Source organism: Pleurodeles waltl, chromosome 9 (assembly GCF_031143425.1).
Source record: "Pleurodeles waltl isolate 20211129_DDA chromosome 9, aPleWal1.hap1.20221129, whole genome shotgun sequence".
NCBI lineage: Eukaryota > Metazoa > Chordata > Amphibia > Caudata > Salamandridae > Pleurodeles > Pleurodeles waltl.
Genome location: NC_090448.1, coordinates 935,772,000 through 935,791,666, shown reverse-complemented (window position 1 = coordinate 935,791,666; position 19,667 = coordinate 935,772,000). Strand labels below are relative to the sequence as shown.

General features: G+C 44.4%; 1 protein-coding gene across 1 annotated transcript in view; it reads right to left on the bottom strand.

Annotated features, from left to right (window-relative positions):
* The window catches only part of HHIPL1 (HHIP like 1), a 152,326-nt gene that overhangs the window by 56,476 nt on the left and 76,183 nt on the right, over positions 1 to 19,667 (bottom strand). Inside the window, exons 5-6 of the mRNA XM_069208295.1 lie at positions 16,830 to 16,956; positions 7,960 to 8,105 (exon numbers count right to left, since the gene is read on the bottom strand). Coding sequence (XP_069064396.1) covers positions 7,960 to 8,105; positions 16,830 to 16,956 — 273 coding nt within the window. The remainder of the gene's footprint in view (positions 1 to 7,959; positions 8,106 to 16,829; positions 16,957 to 19,667) is intronic.

Sequence of the window (19,667 nt, the reverse complement as noted above, 5' to 3'; positions counted from 1 at the left end):
ATCAGAACATGCAATGGAGACAAAACACCCCACCGAAGTCCAACATCCGATGTCCCAAAGACACATAATTTTCCCTGTGAACAGCACTTAACATTTCAAAACCTATAACTCACAAACAGGATGGCGACCTGCTCATTCTTTGCAGGAAGATGTATCGAGTGACAAACAGAAAACAAAGCTTTATAATGGAAACCCGTCGGAGCGTGGCTGACGGCAGAACTGCTTAAGAGCAGCAGACTTGCGTAACACTGACGAGAAGCTGACGCCCAGAATTGGCAAAGTGGTGCATTCCGTTGCATGGCAACAATGCAAAAAATTAGGTAAAGGGATGGAGTAAAAGTGCGAAGATTTGAAAATCCCAAGCCAGGGTCTATTTTGGCTCGGTGTTCATTGAAAGGCCATTCACGTTTGTCCTGCACAAATGTACAAACTGAATATGTACCTCTGATTTTCAGAGGCAATACTAAGTTTGCCATTTTAAAACAGTTTCCAGATTTGAAAAAACAATTTAGATATAGAAGCATATTTAAAATTTCAGGTATACCCGTTTTCTCTGCAATAGTGGGGAGGGTTCACGGTATCCTTCAAGGAGCAGAGTCAACAATGGGGGTGCCTCGGTGGATCGGGGCTTGTCCCATTCTTCCCCCTGGGCGCTCCTGGCAGTTGGTGAGGGCAGAAAGGGACCTGATTAGCTGGGCCTTGGGTACGGATGGGTTTTAAGGAGAATAAGTGCACTATCGCGGGTTTCCTCTTTTTTTGCCTTCCCTTGAGCGTCCGCTGTGTTTTTGATTTGTCTCCACTGAATCTCCCTCTATCCTGGATTCGAATTGTGGTGATTTTTGTTGGAAAAAGGGTTATCTTTGACGCCATGGGTGGAGCAGGCCCGGTCCCCTTGAAAGAGAAAGCAGAGGTGGTGCTGTCTGGGACAATTGGTGGAGTGACTGCTAGGCCTTTGGATAGACAAGCCAACTCGGGAAGGGGGGGTGGTTAAGAAGGGGCTGGTATTGAGCCGCGAGGCTCTAAAAATTGAGGAAGGTGAAGCCCAAATGGAAAAGTTAGGTTCAGGCTGAAACAACAGGAGGATAGTCGGAGCTGGGCAGTTGCAGTGCGTGCGGAAAAAGGGAGACTTAAGGGTAGGGAGAGTTAGTGATGGTGACTGTATTGATGAAACAGGGTTCATTTAGTTCTTAGGCATTTTGCTGGGATACTGTTCTGGGCATATGATCTGCCCTTTTTACACATTATAAGAGTCTGCTGTATTTGCACCGTGCAATCCTAAAAAAGGGTGGGAAGTCAATCTGTTGATGCAGCTTCCATAACACCTGAAGGTGAAACAAGCATGTAATGATGAATCAGTTGTAAGGAAATGGCTCCCTGTAGCAGTTACCCCCCACTTTTTGCCTGATACTGATGCTGACTTGACTGATAAGTGTGCTGGGACCCTGCTAACCAGGCCCCAGCACCAGTGTTCTTTCACCTAAAATGTACCACTGTCTCCACAATTGGCACAACCCTGGCACCCAGGTAAGTCCCTTGTAACTGATACCCCTGGTACCAAGGGCCCTGATGCCAGGGAAGGTCTCTAAGGGCTGCAGCATGTCTTATGCCACCCTAGGGACCCCTCAATCAGCACAGACACACTGCTTGCCAGCTTGTGTGTGCTGGTGGGGAGAAAATGACTAAGTCGACAAGGCACTCCCCTCAGGGTGCCATGCCAACCTCACACTGCCTGTGGCATAGGTAAGACACCCCTCTAGCAGGCCTTACAGCCCTAAGGCAGGGTGCACTATACCACAGGTGAGGGCATAGGTGCATGAGCACTATGCCACTACAGTGTCTAAGCAAAACCTTAGACATTGTAAGTGCAGGGTAGCCATAAGAGTATATGGTCTGGGACTCTGTCAAAAACGAACTCCACAGCTCCATAATGGCTACACTGAATACTGGGAAGTTTGGTATCAAACATCTCAGAATAATAAACCCACACTGATGCCAGTGCTGGATTTATTAAAAAATGCACATAGAGGGCATCTTAGAGATGCCCCCTGTATTTTACCCAATTGTTCAGTGCAGGACTGACTGGTCTGTGCCAGCCTGCTGCTGAAAGACGAGTTTCTGACCCCATGTGGTGAGGGCCTTTGTGCTCTCTGAGGACAGAAACAAAAGCCTGCTCTGGGTGGAGGTGCTTCACACCTCCCCCTGCAGGAAATGTAACACCTTGCAGTGAGCCTCAAAGGCTCAGGCTTCGTGTTACAATGCCCCAGGGCACTCCAGCTAGTGGAGATGCGTGCCCCCTGGACACAGTCCCCTCTTTTGGCGGCAAGTCCAGGGGAGATAATGAGAAAAACAAGAAGGAGTCACTGGCTAGTCAGGGCAGCCCCGAAGGTGTCCGGAGCTGAGGTGACTCTGACTTTTAGAAATCCTCCATCTTGCAGATGAAGGATTCCCCCAATAGGATTAGGGATGTGCCCCCCTCCCCTCAGGGAAGAGGCACAAAGAGGGTGTAGCCACCCTCAGGGCTAGTAGCCATTGGCTACTAGCCCCCCAGACCTAAACACACCCCTAAATCGAGTATTTAGGGGCTCCCAGAACCCAGCAAGATAGATTCCTGCAACCTAAGAAAAAGAGGACTGCTGAGCTGAAAAACCCTGCAGAGAAGACGGAGACACCAACTGCTTTGGCCCCAGCTCTACCGGTCTGTCTCCCCACTTCTAAAGACACTGCTCCAGCGACGCTTTCCACAGGGACCAGCGACCTCTGAAGCCTCAGAGGACTGCCCTGCATCTAGAAGGACCAAGAACTCCCGAGGACAGCGGCTCTGTTCACCAAAGACTGCAACTTTGCAATAAAGAAGCAACTTTGAAACAACTTGCGTTTCCCACCGGAAGCGTGAGACTTGGCACTCTGCACCCGACGCCCCCGGTTCGACTTGTGGAGAAGAATCACTTCAGGGAGGACTCCCCGGCGACTGCGAGACCGTGAATAGCCAGAGTTGACCCCACTGAGCCCCCACAGCGATGCCTGCAGAGGGAATCCCGAGGCTCCCCCTGACCGCGACTGCCTGCTTCAAAGACCCAACACCTAGTAAAGGCACTGCATCCGCAGCCCCCAGGACCTGAAGGATCCGACCTCCAGTGCAGGAGCGACCCCCAGGTGGCCCTCTCCCTTGCCCAGGTGGTGGTTACCCTGAGGAGCCCCCCACTTGTCTGCCTGCATCGCTGAAGAGACCCCTTGGTCTCCCATTGATTTCTATTGAGAACCCGACGCTTGTTTGCACACTGCACCCGGCCGCCCCGTGCCGCTGAGGGTGTACTTTCTGTGTGGACTTGTGTCCCCCCCCGGTGCCCTACAAAACCCCCCTGGTCTGCCCTCCGAAGACGCAGGTACTTACCTGCTGGCAGACTGGAACCGGGGCACCCCCTTCTCCATTGAAGCCTATGCGTTTTGGGCACCACTTTGACCTCTGCACCTGACCGGCCCGGAGCTGCTGGTGTGGTAACTTTGGGGTTGCTCTGAACCCCCAACGGTGGGCTACCTTGGACCCAAACTTGAACCCCGTAGGTGGTTTACTTACCTGCAAAAACTAACAAACTCTTACTCCCCCCAGGAACTGTTGAAAATTGCAGTGTCTAGTTTTAGAATAGCTATATGTCATTTATGTGAAAACTGTATATGCTATTTTGATAATTCAAAGTTCCTAAAGTACCTACCTGCAATACCTTTCATTTGAAGTATTACATGTAAATCTTGAACCTGTGGTTCTTAAAATAAACTAAGAAAATATATTTTTCTATACAAAAACCTATAGGCCTGGAATTGTCTCTGAGTGTGTGTTCCTCATTTATTACCTGTGTATGTACAATAAATGCTTAACACTACTCCTTTGATAATCCTACTGCTCGACTACACTACCACAAAATAGAGCATTAGAATTATATCTTTTTGCCACTATCTTACCTCTAAGAGGAACCCTTGGACTCTGTGCATACTATTCTTTACTTTGAAATAGTGCATACAGAGCCAACTTCCTACACAGTGATATATGGGAACAAGGTCCATGGGTGATCAAAATACCAACCAACTAAAGCAACTGAAAGGTTCGACAATGCTTTCAAGTAGACACGAGCATGATAAGGTGAAAATGGATTACAGCATCCCAGAGAATGCAAGGTACACCGTAAGAATTTCCAGTTACCAATCTTAAGAGACCATTGCCAGTACCTCAGAATTCCCGATGGGGCCAGTCACAGAGGTGCCACAACCGGAATTACAAGATCCAATAATTTACCACAGACCTGCCATGTTTTCCTGAGAGGCCTTGGGCTAGCAAAAGCTGACATAATCTCTGGTGGAAACCGTTGGGGAGAATGAGGAATTAGTGGCAGAAGTAGGCTCCGATTTAGAGATCCCCTTGTAATTCATCATTGCTCAGGCTATTCTGCGGCTTCATCCTGTAATTCCACAGCCCCAGAGTTAAGGGATCCCCAGTATTGTTACAGGACTACAGTCCATTTTAACACCTGTATCTGAGCACTCATGATGATGCATTAGATGTGGTAACAATAGCACTGTTGGTCACTGTGAATTTAAAGTAGTTGTAAATTGCATGCTATCACAGAAAGACCATTCATTGTCATGATCTGATGTGAAATATCAATGTGGTATTTATTAGTTTGCTGAGCTACGCCCAGATTGAGATGGTACTCTAGCAAAAGTGGTGAATTTGGTATCAACAGACTTCCTCCTTGTACATAAAATACCATCAAAAAGTGGAGGCAATAAAGACTGAAATTCCTATCAGCCTGACCTGTTTCTAAATAGCTGGAAAAACAATACAGTGTGGATTCTTGCATTGTACATCTGCTGGCTGAATCAGCTGTAGTTTTGATGTAATTAAGTTAGATCAACCAAAAACAGTTAAGTGAGGTTAAGCACCAACTGATCAAGATCACCACCATCTTACGCATTTGAGGTGCAGGCAGCTTAAACAAAACCACAATCCCTCATAAACACTTCCCAGGATTCTTGAGGCATCATATGCCACAAGTGGTTCCGATGCTAACCACTAGATAGCAGAGACCAACAAAAAACACCAGCACACAAAGGACAAGTGGTGTGAGTTATATGCCCTACTTAATATAATTGATGCCATGAGCTGGATCACATAATTGTACTAGCTGCTAATGCTTCCCAAAGATGTGTATACAATTGTCACCTGATAGAAATGTGACAGGGAGCACACAGTGTCTAGCACAGAGACTTTAGTTGGGGGGGCATATAGATTTAATGTACTGCAGTAGTGGACACATTCTTTCCACTTTGTTGCATAACAGACAGACTTAGTTGGCTTGCCTACCTTGCACAGAATTACCATGCTCTCCTCTGGGAGTTTCAGGTAGTCGAATTCAAGAACCTCAGGTGCAAAACTGCTACGTTGAGGTGTTTGGTGTTGAGGTGTCGGAGCTGACCCTAATGTTGAATGAGAAGATATTTCCTGCACAATGCTGCTTCCCACATAAGCTGCCAACCAGTCTACTGGCTGCCTGGTAGGGAACTGGCCTGCAATGTCTGGACCAAATACTGGATGGAGGCCAGCTAAAGTTGTTCCCAGCCCTCTCTAAAGAATTTGGGCACAGAGACGCGGACCACTGGTGATAACCCAACCTCTCCTACATTAGGTTATGTAACTACACCCTCACCTAGAAATCACATAGTGTAAATGGAGCAAGGATATTAACAGACCTTTGCCTTCAGTGTCGGAATGCTCACCTCGAAAGGAGGACTAAAAATGTAATGGTTCTCCATGCTGATTTCCTTGTTCTGCCTGGTAAATGATAACTGGTAAATAAAGGTTGCAAAAGAAATGTTGGCCTGAATGGCGGTTTTATTTGTTGCCTAACCAACATCTCCAGGAGCATATAGTACTAGGATTGCCTAGCATAGGTTAATTTCACTAGCACTTGCCTTATTTTCCTCACCATTTATGGAATGAAAAGGAGAGGTAGAAAAGCATAAGCAACTATCCTGGACCAGATCATCCACAGTACCCATGGACTGTGGGTGTAGAGATCCTGGAGTTGAAGGTTTGACAATTTGAGTTTTCAAGTGTGGCGAACAAGTTCATGATCATGATACCATGCCAATGGAAGCACCTGTAGAGGGACTGTGGGGTCAATTCCAATTTGTGAACTTGTTGATTAGTCCTGCTTAGCAGGTGTGCAAAATTGTCGCCACTCCTCTAAATGCTACACTAACAGATGACTGTTGTTGTGAATAGCCCAATGCCAAATTTCAAGGGCAAGTGCAGACACCTGGGGGAATTGGTGGCTTTAGGAATTTCTGGATTTAGTACATGGTGAACATGTTGTCCTTTTTTGTGAGGACTGTTTTGCTGCTAATGAGCTTGAGGAAAGCTGTTAGTGCTTGATGGATGGACAAGATCTCCTGGTAGTTGATGTGACACCCATGGTATTGTGGGGTATGCAGCCCTATTGCACTGAATGAAGCTATTATCCCTACAAACTCACTGTCGTTATGGTAAGAGGACTTCCTGTCTGAAAACAAGCTGTAGATTTTGGAATGCCATCACACCGTGTTGGATGGTGTATGTTTTCCCACTGACAGTGATTAGTATGGACCATAAGAAGGGATGGATCTGTTAGGGCTGTGTGACTTGGTAGCGTTTATGGTGAATTCTAACTGGTGGTGTAGGGCACCACTGATTGAGAGTGTGCTAGGCATTGTTGTAAGCTGTTGCTCTTGAGATGGAAACACGTCAATGGCATTTCTGTGCAGATGACTTTGTCAACACACTTGGAGCAGTAGAGCATTGAGTCCATGCGTTCCACCCATTTGGTTTTAATGTGCCAGGGGCTGAAAGAGAAAACTGCTTCCTTACGCCTTGGACCTTTTCCCTTAGTGCATTCTTAAAGAGGTGCTGTACTTATTAGTTTGACTGGGCACATATTGTTTCATCTTTTTTATGAACTGTAAACACGGCTGAAATTTTAAAAACCTGACAATGTGAATTAGGGAAATTTTTTCAACACATTTAGGATTTTCTCTTCACAAGCTACTTCTGTTTTATGAAGCAATGCATTTTTGTATCAAATTTACTGTCTTTATTTCCAGAATCTATTAGGCTTTGTTAAGAATCAATTCTTGTTTTTTGCCACAAACTTCTGTAGAAGTATTAATTACTCCAGTTCAAAATCCATTCACTTTTAACATACATCAGATCGTTTTTTAGAAATAACCAGTTTATTTTCGCAAAAATCCAACTTGCTTTTCTTGGAGTGCAATACTGGGAAAATTAGGGTGAATTGTAAATCTCTGCAAATCAAATTGGATTACAAATTGTGTCCAATATGCTATCTGGGGAATTAACTGAAACACAGCAAGCACTATATGAATGTGCTGTTTTGTTATTTTATAAATATCTTTGTGGAACAACGGCAGTGGAAAAGTAGGTAATTTAGAAAGGCTGACAAAGCAAAAGCCTTAATTATCTCCTCGGGTAAATGGCAGTCATTGGTAGCACAGGGAGCTACGAGATGCCTCCGATCATCAACACCAAGTACAGTACTATTGGACTATTACAACATTTTAAGAACTTTAAAACCTAATAGAAGTCCCAGCTACTCTCTAATAAGACACTGCATTTTGCTGATATTGCAGTCTTGTCAGTAATCTAACTGAGATTAAGATTAAGAGTGAGCAATATTACAAGATAACTTTATATTTGTGAAATTGTCAAACTCGCATGTAGGCAAAGGTTCTACGAAAATATTCTTGAGGAATACTTTGCAAACTGTAAAGTTCACAAAGTTTTCAACGTTAAAAAAAATGTTCAGAAAAACAACATATGCAAACTTCTCACACATCAATTTGGGGTGCAATTCCTTTTTTAAATTCGGCACAGTATCAATAAATTAACATAAATAAATGAAATACAATTACCTGCTTCGTCCTCAGCAAAAGAGATGATGTACTGATAGTAGTTATTGATGAGACCAGGAAACATGCATGTTTGGCCAGATCCCATGCAGATTTCATTATATTGCCATTCCCCAGTTTGTCGATTTTCTTTCAGTGCCATCAAACGCCTTAAGTAAAAAAGCAAGCCTAATTGACCTCAGGTATGAAACTTCTTCAACACATTCCATATTCTCCATACGTGATATCTCCTGAAATTATTACTAGTGCATTCATGTGTAACTGAAATAATCACATCCTTTTTTTGGAAGATAATTGTACAATTTATAGTTATGGATATTTCAGTATAATGTACTTGTTGGAAAAGGTTGGCACATCGGTAGGACCTCCTTGACAGATTTTGAAGGAAATAACTCATTACATAAGACACTCAAACTCACAAAAGTTTATGAAAACAATATCTGCCGTGGACATCCTGAAAATTTGGCATGGATTTGTACTACATTCTCACACTGGATTACCCTGCTTTAGATATCTTATGACATATCTTGATATTTTAACCCTTTTGTTCCTCTAATATCAATTACATTGAGCTTTACCTTCATCTTCATTTCCCATGGTACCAACCGCAATAAACATGACATTACATCTTCTTTTCCAAATGATTTTTAATTTAATCAGGAAAATATTTCTTAAACATCTACTTCTACTGCATATTTTGGGCCACACATATATGATTATAACCATTAGCACACTTTAAAAATAAGGGTCTGTCTAGTTTTTTATTTTCATCCCCCTATAAAGCGACCTATACATAACTAAAGTCCAGGTGTATTAGGAATTTATGCGGTCAACTAATGGCCCGAATTCACAGAATCAGCCCTTTTGCGACTGGAAAATATATTTTGGAATGCATTAATATGAAATTGTGGTTCGGTAACATGTTACTAAATCACAGTTTGGAATTGCAAGTTCATACTCTTCGAATGCGAATAGTATCATTAACGGTTGTTGTATATAGATGGTTATTACCAGTATGATATTTACAAATGGCTGCTGCGCTTGTTTTAGTTCAACACTACTTGGGTGCTTTAGTCCTTTGTTTATGTCACATAATATTTGTAGAAGTGGGTCAGTTTCAACACTCTATCCATGATCAAGGCTACGGCTGACGCATGTTGGACTGAAGATCCACTAGCCCAATAAATTGTTTTGTGAAGCAATCAAAGGTGCCTGAGTAATTCTATTACTGGTGAGGATTTCGGTGTGCATATACATGGGGTGTCTGGAGCCCGTCTCAGACCACCACAATTCAAGCCTCTGAACCCCAGACTCTTGAGGTGCATGTATATATGTACATATATATGTGGAAAATGTCACTTACCCAGTGTACATCTGTTTGTGGTATGTAGTGCTGCAGATTCACATGCTATGCATAGGTCTTCTGACACCTAGTGTTGAGCTCGGAGTGTTACAAGTTGTTTATCTTCGAAGGAGTCTTTTCGGAGTCACAGGATCGAGTGACTCCTCCTCTCGGTTACACTGCGCATGGGTATCGACTCCATTGTTAGATTGTTTTCGCACAAAGGGTGAAGGAAGGAGTGATAGAGTGTAAGAATATAAATTGATGCCCATGCAAATGTAAATGTATCTATATATGTACAAATGATAAAACTTTCAACAACTACAGGCTTCCGGGGAGGAGGGAGGGTGCATGTGAATCTGCAGCCCTTCATGCCACGAACAGAAGTACACTGGGTAAGTGACATTTTCCGTTCGATGGTATGTTTAGCTGCAGATACATATGGTATGCGTAGACTACAAAGCAATTAATCCTCCCAAAAAATAGTGGTGGCTAGCCTGTAGGAGTTGAAGTTGTTTGAAATAGTGTTCTTAAGACAGCTTGGCCAACATTGGCTTGTTGCTTTGAAAATACATCTACACAATAATGTTTTGTAAATGTATGAGGAGTAGACCATGGGGCAGCTTTACATATATAAGCCACTGGTATGTTTTCTAAGAATGCCACAGACGCACCTTTCTTTCTTGTAGAATGTGCTCTAGGTGTGATCAAAAGTTTTCTTTTTTGCCTTATTGTAACATGTTTGTATCCATCTAACAATCCATCTTGCTAATCCTTGTCTAGAGATAGGTGTGCCTTTGTGTGTTTGCTGAAAAGCAACGAAAAGTTATTTAGTTTTCCTAAAATCTTTAGTTCTATCTATATAGTACATAGGAGCTCTTTTGAGATCAAGAGTATGAAGGGCCCTTTCTGCAACTGAGTCTGGTTGTGGAAAGAAGACAGGCAATTCCACTGTTTGGTTTATGTGAAAAGGAGATACTACTTTTGGTAGAAATTTGGGATTTGTCCTAAGTACAACTTTATGTTTGTGGACTTGGAAAAAAGGTTCCTCAAGAGTGAACGCTTGTATTTCATTAACACTTCGCAATGAAGTAATAGCTACTAGGAAGGCAACCTTCCATGTCAAAAATTTAATTTGACAAGAATGCATGGGTTCAAAAGGTGGGCGCATAAGTCTGGTAAGTACGATATTTAGATTCCAATTTGGAGCAGGTGGTGTTCTAGGTAGAATAATGTGTTTTAAACTTTCCATGAAAGCTTTTAAACTGGAACTCTAAATAGAGAAGTGTGTTGAATAGTTTGCAAGTATGCTGATATTGCAGTAAGATGAATTGTAATGGATGAGAAAGCTAAATTTGATTTCTGCAAATGAAGTAGATAGCATACAATATCTTGTATTGATGCTGTAAGTGGATCAGTGTTTTTAGATTGATACTAGTAAACAAATCGTTTCCATTTGTAAGCATAACATTGTCTAGTAGTAGGTTTACATGCCTGCTTGAGTACTTCCATACATTCTAATGGACATTTTAGGTATCCAAATTTTATGACTTCAGGAGCCAAATCGTTTAATTGAGAGCACTGGGGTTTGGATGCCTGATTTGACCTTTGTTTTGTGTTAATAAATCGGGTCTGTTTGGGAGTTTGGAATGAGGTACTACCAACAGGTCCAGGAGTGTCATGTACCAATGTTGACGTGCCCATGTTGGGGCTATGAGTATCATGGTCAGAGATGTCTGACGTAGTTTGTTGACCAGAAAGGGAAGGAGAGGGAGAGGGCCATAAGAATAAGCAAATATCCCTGACCAATTGATCCATAGAGCATTGCCCTTGGATAGGGGAAGTGGGTGTCTGTATGCGAAGTTTTGGCATTTTGCGTTTTCACTTGTTATGAATAAGTCTATTTCTGGTGTTCCCCACTTTTGAAAGTACTTTTGAAGTACCTGAAAGTGAATCTCCCATTCGTGTGCCTGGTGGTGGTTCCTGCCTAGAAGATTGGCCAGTTGATTGTGTATTCCTGGAATGTATTCTGCTAAAAGATTAATGTGATTGTGAATTGCCCATTTCCATATTGTCTGGGCTAAAAGGGACAGTTGAGATGAATGTGTCCCGCCTTTTTTTTTTTCAGGCAATACATGGTCGTCATATTGTCTGTTTTTACAGAACAATCTTGTGTTTGAGAAGGGGTTGAAATGCTTTTAGGGCAAGAAACACAGCTAATAATTCTAAATGGTTTATGTGAATTTTTTTCTGTTTGGAATCCCATTCCCCTTGAATGGTAAGGTTGTCGAGATGAACTTCCCAACCTATCATTGATGCGTCTGTTGTTATTGTGGTCTGAGGCACAGAGTCTTGAAATGACCGCCCCTTCATTAGATTGCTGAGATTCCACCATTGAAGGGACATGTGCATTTGGCTGTCCATCAACACTAGATCTTGCAATTTACCTTGTGCCTGAGACCATTGTTGTGAGAGGCATTTTTGTAAAGGCCTCATATTGAGTCTTGCATGTGGTACTATAGCTATGCAAGATGCCATAATTCCTAGAATCTTCATGATAAATCTTACAGTGTATTGTTGATTTTGCTGTATGTGTGGTATGAGATTTTGGAAAGACTGTATCCTTTGTGTATTTGTATATGCTAGGGCTTTTTGTGTATTTAAAATAGCACCTAAGTAAGGTTGTACTTGTGCTGGTTGAAGGAGAGATTTTTGGTAATTTAGAGTGAACCCTAGTGTATGTAGGGTCTCTATTATGTATGAGTGTGTTGTTGGCATTGTGTAAAATTGCTTGATTTTATTAGCCAGTCATCTAGATATGGAAAGACATGAATGTGTTGCCTTCTTAAGTAGTCTGCCACTACTGCTAGACATTTTGTGAACACTCTTGGAGCTGTTGTTATGCCGAATGGCAGAACTTTTAACTGATAATGTTTTCCTGCTATGACGAACCTGAGGTATTTTTTGTGAGCTGGATGGATGGGTATATGAAAATACTAATCTTTGAGGTCTAAAGCAGTCATGTAATCTTGTTTCTGTACTAGTGGAATGATGTCCTGCAGAGTTACCATTTGACAGGATGTATAGATTCAGAGACCTGAGGTCTAGGACGGGCCTTAGAGTGCCATCCTTTTTGGGAATAAGGAAGTATAGTGAGTATACTCCTGTTCCTTGCTGAGAATGTGGGACCAATTCTATTGCTTGTTTTAGTAGTAGCAATTGTACCTCTTGTTGTAATAGAACGTTGCGTTCTGCGGATAATTTGTGGTAACGTGGGGGAATGCTTGGAGGGGTGGAGTTCAATTATAGGCAATAGCCATTGTGGATAATTGACAATACCCAGTTGTCTGTGGTGATATTTTGCCAATGAGAGTGGAAGCGCTGTAGTCTTCCCCCACAGGAGATGTGTGGGGTTGAGGGATGGTAAATAAGTCACTGTTTGGATGGTGTAGTGGCTTGTTTTGAGGTTTGGAACTCGCCTCTGTTTCTAAAATATTGGCCTCTATAAAACCCTCTAAATCCCCCCTCTCTGATATTGTTTCTGCTGTTGTCCCTGCTTTGCCTGGGAGGTAGAGGATTGTGCAATCCAAAAAGGGAGCACCCTGTCTTACATTTCAGCTCGAATAGCCCCAAAGCATCATGATAAATGCAGTCATTAGAATGAATTTGAATAATATTTCAAAAAGTCTTTCACCATAAATGGATGCAGCAAGTGCTGTAACGTTGTAGAAAGTTTTTCACCATAAGTTGGTGCGGCGAATGCCGTATCTCCGGACACGTGTTTCTGGCTTTCGGCCGTCATCAGCGGAGAGCTTCAGAGGATTGTGGTTTAAATCCTCCCCTAAATTGTTGCCTGCGAAAGGAGCCTCTATACGGTGTTGTGTATAATGCTCCCATTGCTTTGGCAGTGTCTGAGTCTTTCCTCAGTTTCTCTGTGGTCGTATCGACCTCAGGACCAAACAAATGTTTCTTGTCAAAAGGCATGTTGAGTACTGCCTGTGGGATTTCTGGTTTAAAGCCAGAAGAACGCAGCCATGCATGCCTTCTTATAGTAATGGCAGTATTGACACTTCTGGATGCTGTATCCGCTGCATCCAGGGCAGACCTTATCTGATTGTTGCTTATGGCCTGTCCCTCTTCAACAATCTGCTGTGCCCTCTTTTGAGGTTCCTTTGTGAGGTGCTGTAGGAGTTCTTGCATCTCATCCCAGTGGGCTCTACCATATCTGGCTAGAAGTGCTTGCGAATTTGCAATTTGCCATTGGCTGGCTGTTTGTGTGGCCAGTCTCTTGCCAGCAGCATCATATTTTCTACTCTCCTTATCAGGGGGAGGAGCATCCCCTGAGAATTGGCTATTAGCACGCTTTCTAGCCGCACTCACTACCACTGAATCTGGGGGAACTTGGTGTGTGATGTAGTCTGGGTCTGTAGGAGCAGGTTTGTATTTCTTGTCAATACGCAGAGTAATTACTCTAGCTTTGACTGGCTCACTAAAAATTTGGTCTGTGTGTTTGACCATTCCAGGCAACATCAGAAGGCACTTATATCTAGAGTGAGTGGAGGACAGAGTGTTAAACAAGAAATCCTCCTCTAGGGGTTCAGTGTGCATAAGCACCCCATGATAAGTAGCTGCCCTGGCAACAACCTGCGTGTATGCAGTAGTGTCCTCTGGTGGAGAAGGCTTGGAGGGGTTTAACTCAGGGTCATTATCAGGAATAGTATCTGGGTCATATAAATCCCAAGGGTCCACTGTAGCCCCATGTGAGTACTGTGAATGTGTTGGTGAAGGCAACGGTGGTGGGCTAGTGGGGAGAGGTGAAAATGAAAGCTGTGGTGAATGAGGAGGAGAAGTAGGGGCAGGTACTGCCTTCTCCTTATACATTTTTGCAGGTGGTTGAACAGTGTCTAATTATTCCTGAAAAGCCAGCTTTCTCTTGGTTTTCAAAGGAGGTGCAGCAACAATTCTGCCAGTCTCTTTGTGGATGTGGATTCTGGATTGTCTTTCATCCATAACCTCCAGGATAGGCTGAATCTCAGTGTCCTCATCAGAAGGTCTGTAAGCTTCCTGCATTGATTTCAAACTCTGTTTGAGATGGCTCGAAAGTCCTTGTTCTTCTGTATAAGAAGATTTTTTGGGTTCCAAAGTTTGGAGCTTTTTCTGTCCCCTGAAAATGGAGTCGGTTGTTTCAGCTCCGAAGCAGGGGGTCGAGGCTTCGACTCCGAGAAGTGAGGACGCTTACTCCGATGTCGACGGAGGAGTGGCCTTTTTCAGCGCCGAACCCAAAGGTCGGTCGACAGTAGTCTTTTTTCGGGTCGAACAATGGCCTTCTGCCTTCTGGCAGTGGTGTACCCAAGGCCTTCGATGGTTTTTTGTATATGGGCGTAGGGGCAAACGTACTCACGTGCTGGCCAGCAGTGATAGGGCTATCTTCTTCCGATTCTTGCTCGGGGTAGGTGTCCCTGATGGAGACCACTGTCTGCGCCTGTTCTTCTTCCAAGACGTCGAGGTGTTCTGTACTTTTTGACACCATCTCCAACCTTCTGGCTCTCCGATCACATAAGGTCTTCTTTGATCGAAACGATCGACAGGCCTCACAATCCTCTTCTCAGTGGTCCAGAGAAAGACCCAAATTACAAACCAGGTGTTGGTCTGTATAGGGAAACTTTGCGTGGCACCGAGGGTAGAATCGAAATGGAGTCCGATCCATCAGGCTTCCACGTGGTAGGCCCGAATATGCCCGAGTCGGGCACACGTGCCCAGAAAGGCGAAATCTAGATTCTGACGGTACCATCGGTTTGAGGCTAGATGGAAACGCGATCGAAACAATACTGACGATTAAATGAGTTTTCCAAGGTTTCCAATTCAAAATCTCGGAGCGAGAGGAAACACGTCCGAACCCAACAGCGGAAAGAAAACAATCTAACAATGGAGTCGATGCCCATGCGCAGTGTAACAGAGAGGAGGAGCCACTTGGTCCCGTGACTCCGAAAAGACTTCTTCGAAGATAAACAACTTGTAACACTCCGAGCCCAACACTAGATGCCAGTACATGTACTTCAAGTTAAATTTGTGCCTTGCACTTACACGATGCATATGTGTTTTAAATCTTTTACATGTGTAAATAATACATATTTTTATCTTTTTCTAAGATCTGAATGCACTAGGAGATTGTATATACTCAATTTTATGAATGTATTTATGTATACTTTAATGGTTGTTTAACCGAAATAAAGTAAATACTACTACTACTACTATATATATATCACCCAAAAACACATACCCACCTTAAACCCTAATAATTCCCTTGCCACCCAAAAACTCATACCCCCCTTAAACTTACCCATGCCACCCAAAAACCCACTCCCATCCTAAACCCTAAAAAATTCCTTGCCACCCAAAAACTCATACCCACCTTAAACTTACCCATGCCACCTAAAAATACACACCAATCCTAAACCCTAAAAAAATCCTTGCCACCCAAAAACTCATACCCTCCCAAAACCCTAAAAAATCCCTTCCCACCCAAAACCCCATACCCACCCTAAACATCCCTTGCCACCCAAAAACCCATACTCACCCTAAAATCAAAAAATTCATTTGCCATCCAAAAACCCATACCCACTCTAAACCCTAAAAATACCTTTGCCACCCAAAATCATGTACACACCCCAAAAAACACCATGCAAAAACCCATACCCACCATAAACACTAAAAATGAAAAAATGACCTTTCCCTGGCACACTTACCTGTAAACTCTTTATGATGAATATGTCTTTACCATTCATGCCTTTACAACGAAATTGGTTGTGATGGCATGAATGTTAACGGCATATTCGTTGTACATGGTAATGGCTTGTGTGGTAATGCTGCATGAGCGGTTAAGCCTTCGTTGTAATAGCATGCAGGGTTTGGGCTTTGTTGTAATGGCTGTTTCACCCATGCTGAAAATAAGTATTTCAAGTTTCATCAGAGAATGTAAATGCACAGATTCTAGAGCAACCTGGACATGAGAAACAACCTTTACTTTTAGTACATCTGAAGCAAAGAAAATGTAGGCAAAATTCTCTCTACATAGCAAAAGTAACTCTAGTTTGCAGGTATTTACCAACATCTTGCAACTAGTTTCCCACTCCGAAAATGTTTAAAGAAAACATATTTTCCCAGAGAACAAGGAGATTTTTTTAAAGTTCAAATGCACATTTATGTCACATTTGTCCAGGCAGAAATCTAAATTTTTAGCATGTCCTTATACGAAAAAAGTAATGCATGTGGGTACTCCTGGGAATATGTAACAATGGCAGAATCCCATAACACTTGAAATTCACTGTGCAGTCCAAAAAAGTTGAAATGCAATACAGATGTAGGTATTCTTACAAAGAAATTCATTTCTGACTTTTTCCAGGGGGATTTTGTGAATCAGGCCCAAAATACTTCTTCCGTACGAATGTAAAGCCAAAAGTAATGACATCCAAATCCCTTTAAGACAGTTAACTGGAATCGATTCAGTAAATGGGCAAATCATTTTACTTACCCACTCATGAAATCACCAAATATGTAGAGTCCATTTAAATTTGGAAACTCGCAACCTCTATAGATGTACCCTCCTGTGACAGACTTTCCCAGCTTGTGAGGATAAGCAAAAATTGGAAGTACGTCACCTATGAGAGGGAAAACAACATTAGCATTAGAATTAGCGGCTTTTTTGCTTCACTATAATTATTCTGAAAGTGCAGATTCTCTAAGTGTTAAAACAGGCTCGGAGGTCCCAGGAAGGAAAAAGTGAACATGTTCCTGACGTGCTGGAAAAAAGCTCAATGCATATCAGTGTCACTTGTCTTTGCTTTTCAGCAACATAATCCCACTTTGAGGGTTTGCTACTGTAAAGTAAAAGCGGATGCAGAGTAGGTTGACAAAAGATGGTGACCAACTAGGCTTTCCAGGGTGATGAAAGTGCATCTGCAGCATTGGCGGATGTACGGTTATCATGGAGTTCAAAGTCAGGAAAGTGCAGGAAGTCAAAATATGGCGTGCATTACTCCGCCAGGAACTGAAACACAGAGCCTTTACTGACCTGCGGGGCTGATGGTGCAATATAGGGCCCCGCGAAGTGCTGGAAGCAGTCCAGTCTTTTCGCGGGAGCTCTCGGGACGGATGGAGACTGCCAGGAATAGGATAGGCTGGGGTACGGGCGTGGGAGGGTCTTAGGGGAGGATATTTAAGTGCGTGAGACGATTTGCCTCTTCGGTGCTTGCTGTTCACGCTGCGGGAAGGTTGGGCCGATCGTGTAGGAGGTAGGCGTAGCTATTTTTAGGCCACACGCGTTTCAATCATGGCCACGATTTGGACGCTATTTGGGCTGCGCTGCGCCTGCCCGGCCAGGGTGACCTACTCAGGACTGGTGTCCTGGACCAGGCCTGGGTAGGTATGACGCGCACCTCACACGGCGTCACAGGCGGCGGCAGCGGCAACCGCCGTTTGCCTTTCCCCTAGCAAGGAGGGCAAGAAAAAGGCCAAAAAAGGGGCGGGGACGCAGGGCGTCCACCCCCCTCCCGTTTCTAACGATGGGGGGCCACAGGAGGAGGAGCCTCGAGGGACTGCATAGCTGGGGGGAGAGGCCCTGGAGGAAGGGGGGTCATCTGGAGCTGATTTAGGCCCTCTGGCTCAGGGCTTGAGCAAGGAAAGCCTGCCTCACAGGCTAGACAGAGGGATGAAGACTCCTGGTTCTAGAGCAGCCCCTAGACCTTACACTGGCTGGGGCCCCAGCCAGGGGTCACAGAGGAGGAAAAGGACAGGGCCTGGTGGACACAAAGGGGAAGAGGAAAAGGGTTAGTGCTGGGGTGGGGGGCCCTGGGGTGGCATTGCATGGCAAGGGTGAAGCAGCTGGCACAGGGGAGGGGGTGCAGTTGGAGGAGAGCAGCAGGGCTAAGAAGGTGTTGGAGGCATGACACCTCCTCACCACAGATTGGGCGTCAGTTGACATAGAGGCCAGGATACAAGAGCAGCGAAAATTGGTGGCGGCGACAGAACTAAGGTGGGCCAAGCTATGCAGGGAGATGGGGGGAGGCAGACGGAAAGTCCATGAAGGCAGAGGAAATCAGTGGGAATTAGTGGGGGCCTGGACGGAGGGCAAGGGGATTCCACATGAGGAGCAGGGGTCAGTTCAGGAAGCTGGTGCGACTGGTGGGATAGGCAGCATGACGGAAGCATCTGGCGCACAGGGCCAGGTGCAGTGAAGAGAGTCAATGCCAGCGTCATAGGCTGGCAGGAAGGAAGGTAGTTAAGCCAACGGGACGCAACCCGGCCTCAGGATGTTGGTTGGAAGCGATAGAGGGGTCTTCGGTGGCTTTCTCGACACAATGGGAACACACAAAGTACACGTCTGGCTTATGCCGGGGGGGTTTCAGGTTAGATGATGAATACGATATGGTGGAGCTGGTGCTGATGACGAATGGGTGAGGATGAGGAAGAAATGATTGAACTGGATTATAAGAAGGACCTTGACAATTGGGAATAGGGGAAACTTCGAGAAAAAGAGGTCAGCGTGGGACAAGTAAGGGGCAGGGGCGCAGGAGTGGTGCAACACCCTCTTCTGTTCATGTTTTGCAGGATTCAACGTCTACCGCTCAGGGGCACGAGGTCTCCCGCAAGGATGGAGGCAGGCGTAGACCAAAGCTGGACACTGCAATGACTGGTCGTGGGGTCCAAGGTAAGGGAGACTGGTGGGCACCATGGGAAGAATGGAAGGGTAAGGCCAGTGCAGCACAATACAGATCTATTGAGGTGGAGAAAGATTCCATACACTTGCAGCCTGCTATAGGCAGGCGGAAAAGATAAAGGGGGAGACAGGGTGCCATTGGTGCAAAGCGGAGACGGAGATGCAGGGGATAGTTGAGAGAAGGCAGATGAGGATAAGGGAGGGGCGGGTCATAAGAAGAGGCTCCCATACATGGGACTGGCCATGCTTTTGGCGTCACATGTCGCAGACAAGACCAAGGCGAGGATATGGAAACATGAATATGTTGATGTTTTCAAACTTTTACACAGGGATACCCAGGCAAAAGAAGGGTCTAAGGAAGAGGAGTGGGAATTGGCGCGGAGGCTTCGTGTTCCAATAACTATGGACAACTGGACCTCTGCCTTTTTGATTTACACTAGTATATACTGCGAGAAATATCTAGACAGGGGCATTGCCATGTTTCAATACATGGACATTATTCGGAAAGCCCAACTATACTTCAGGGGGTTTGCATGGTTGAACTACGATGAGGAGTTCAGGGCCCGAGTTAACATAAACCCTGAGAAGCCCTGGGGGGACGTGGATTCGGAATTGTGGTTGCAATGGATGGCATCTCTGCATTCTGCAGCTTCC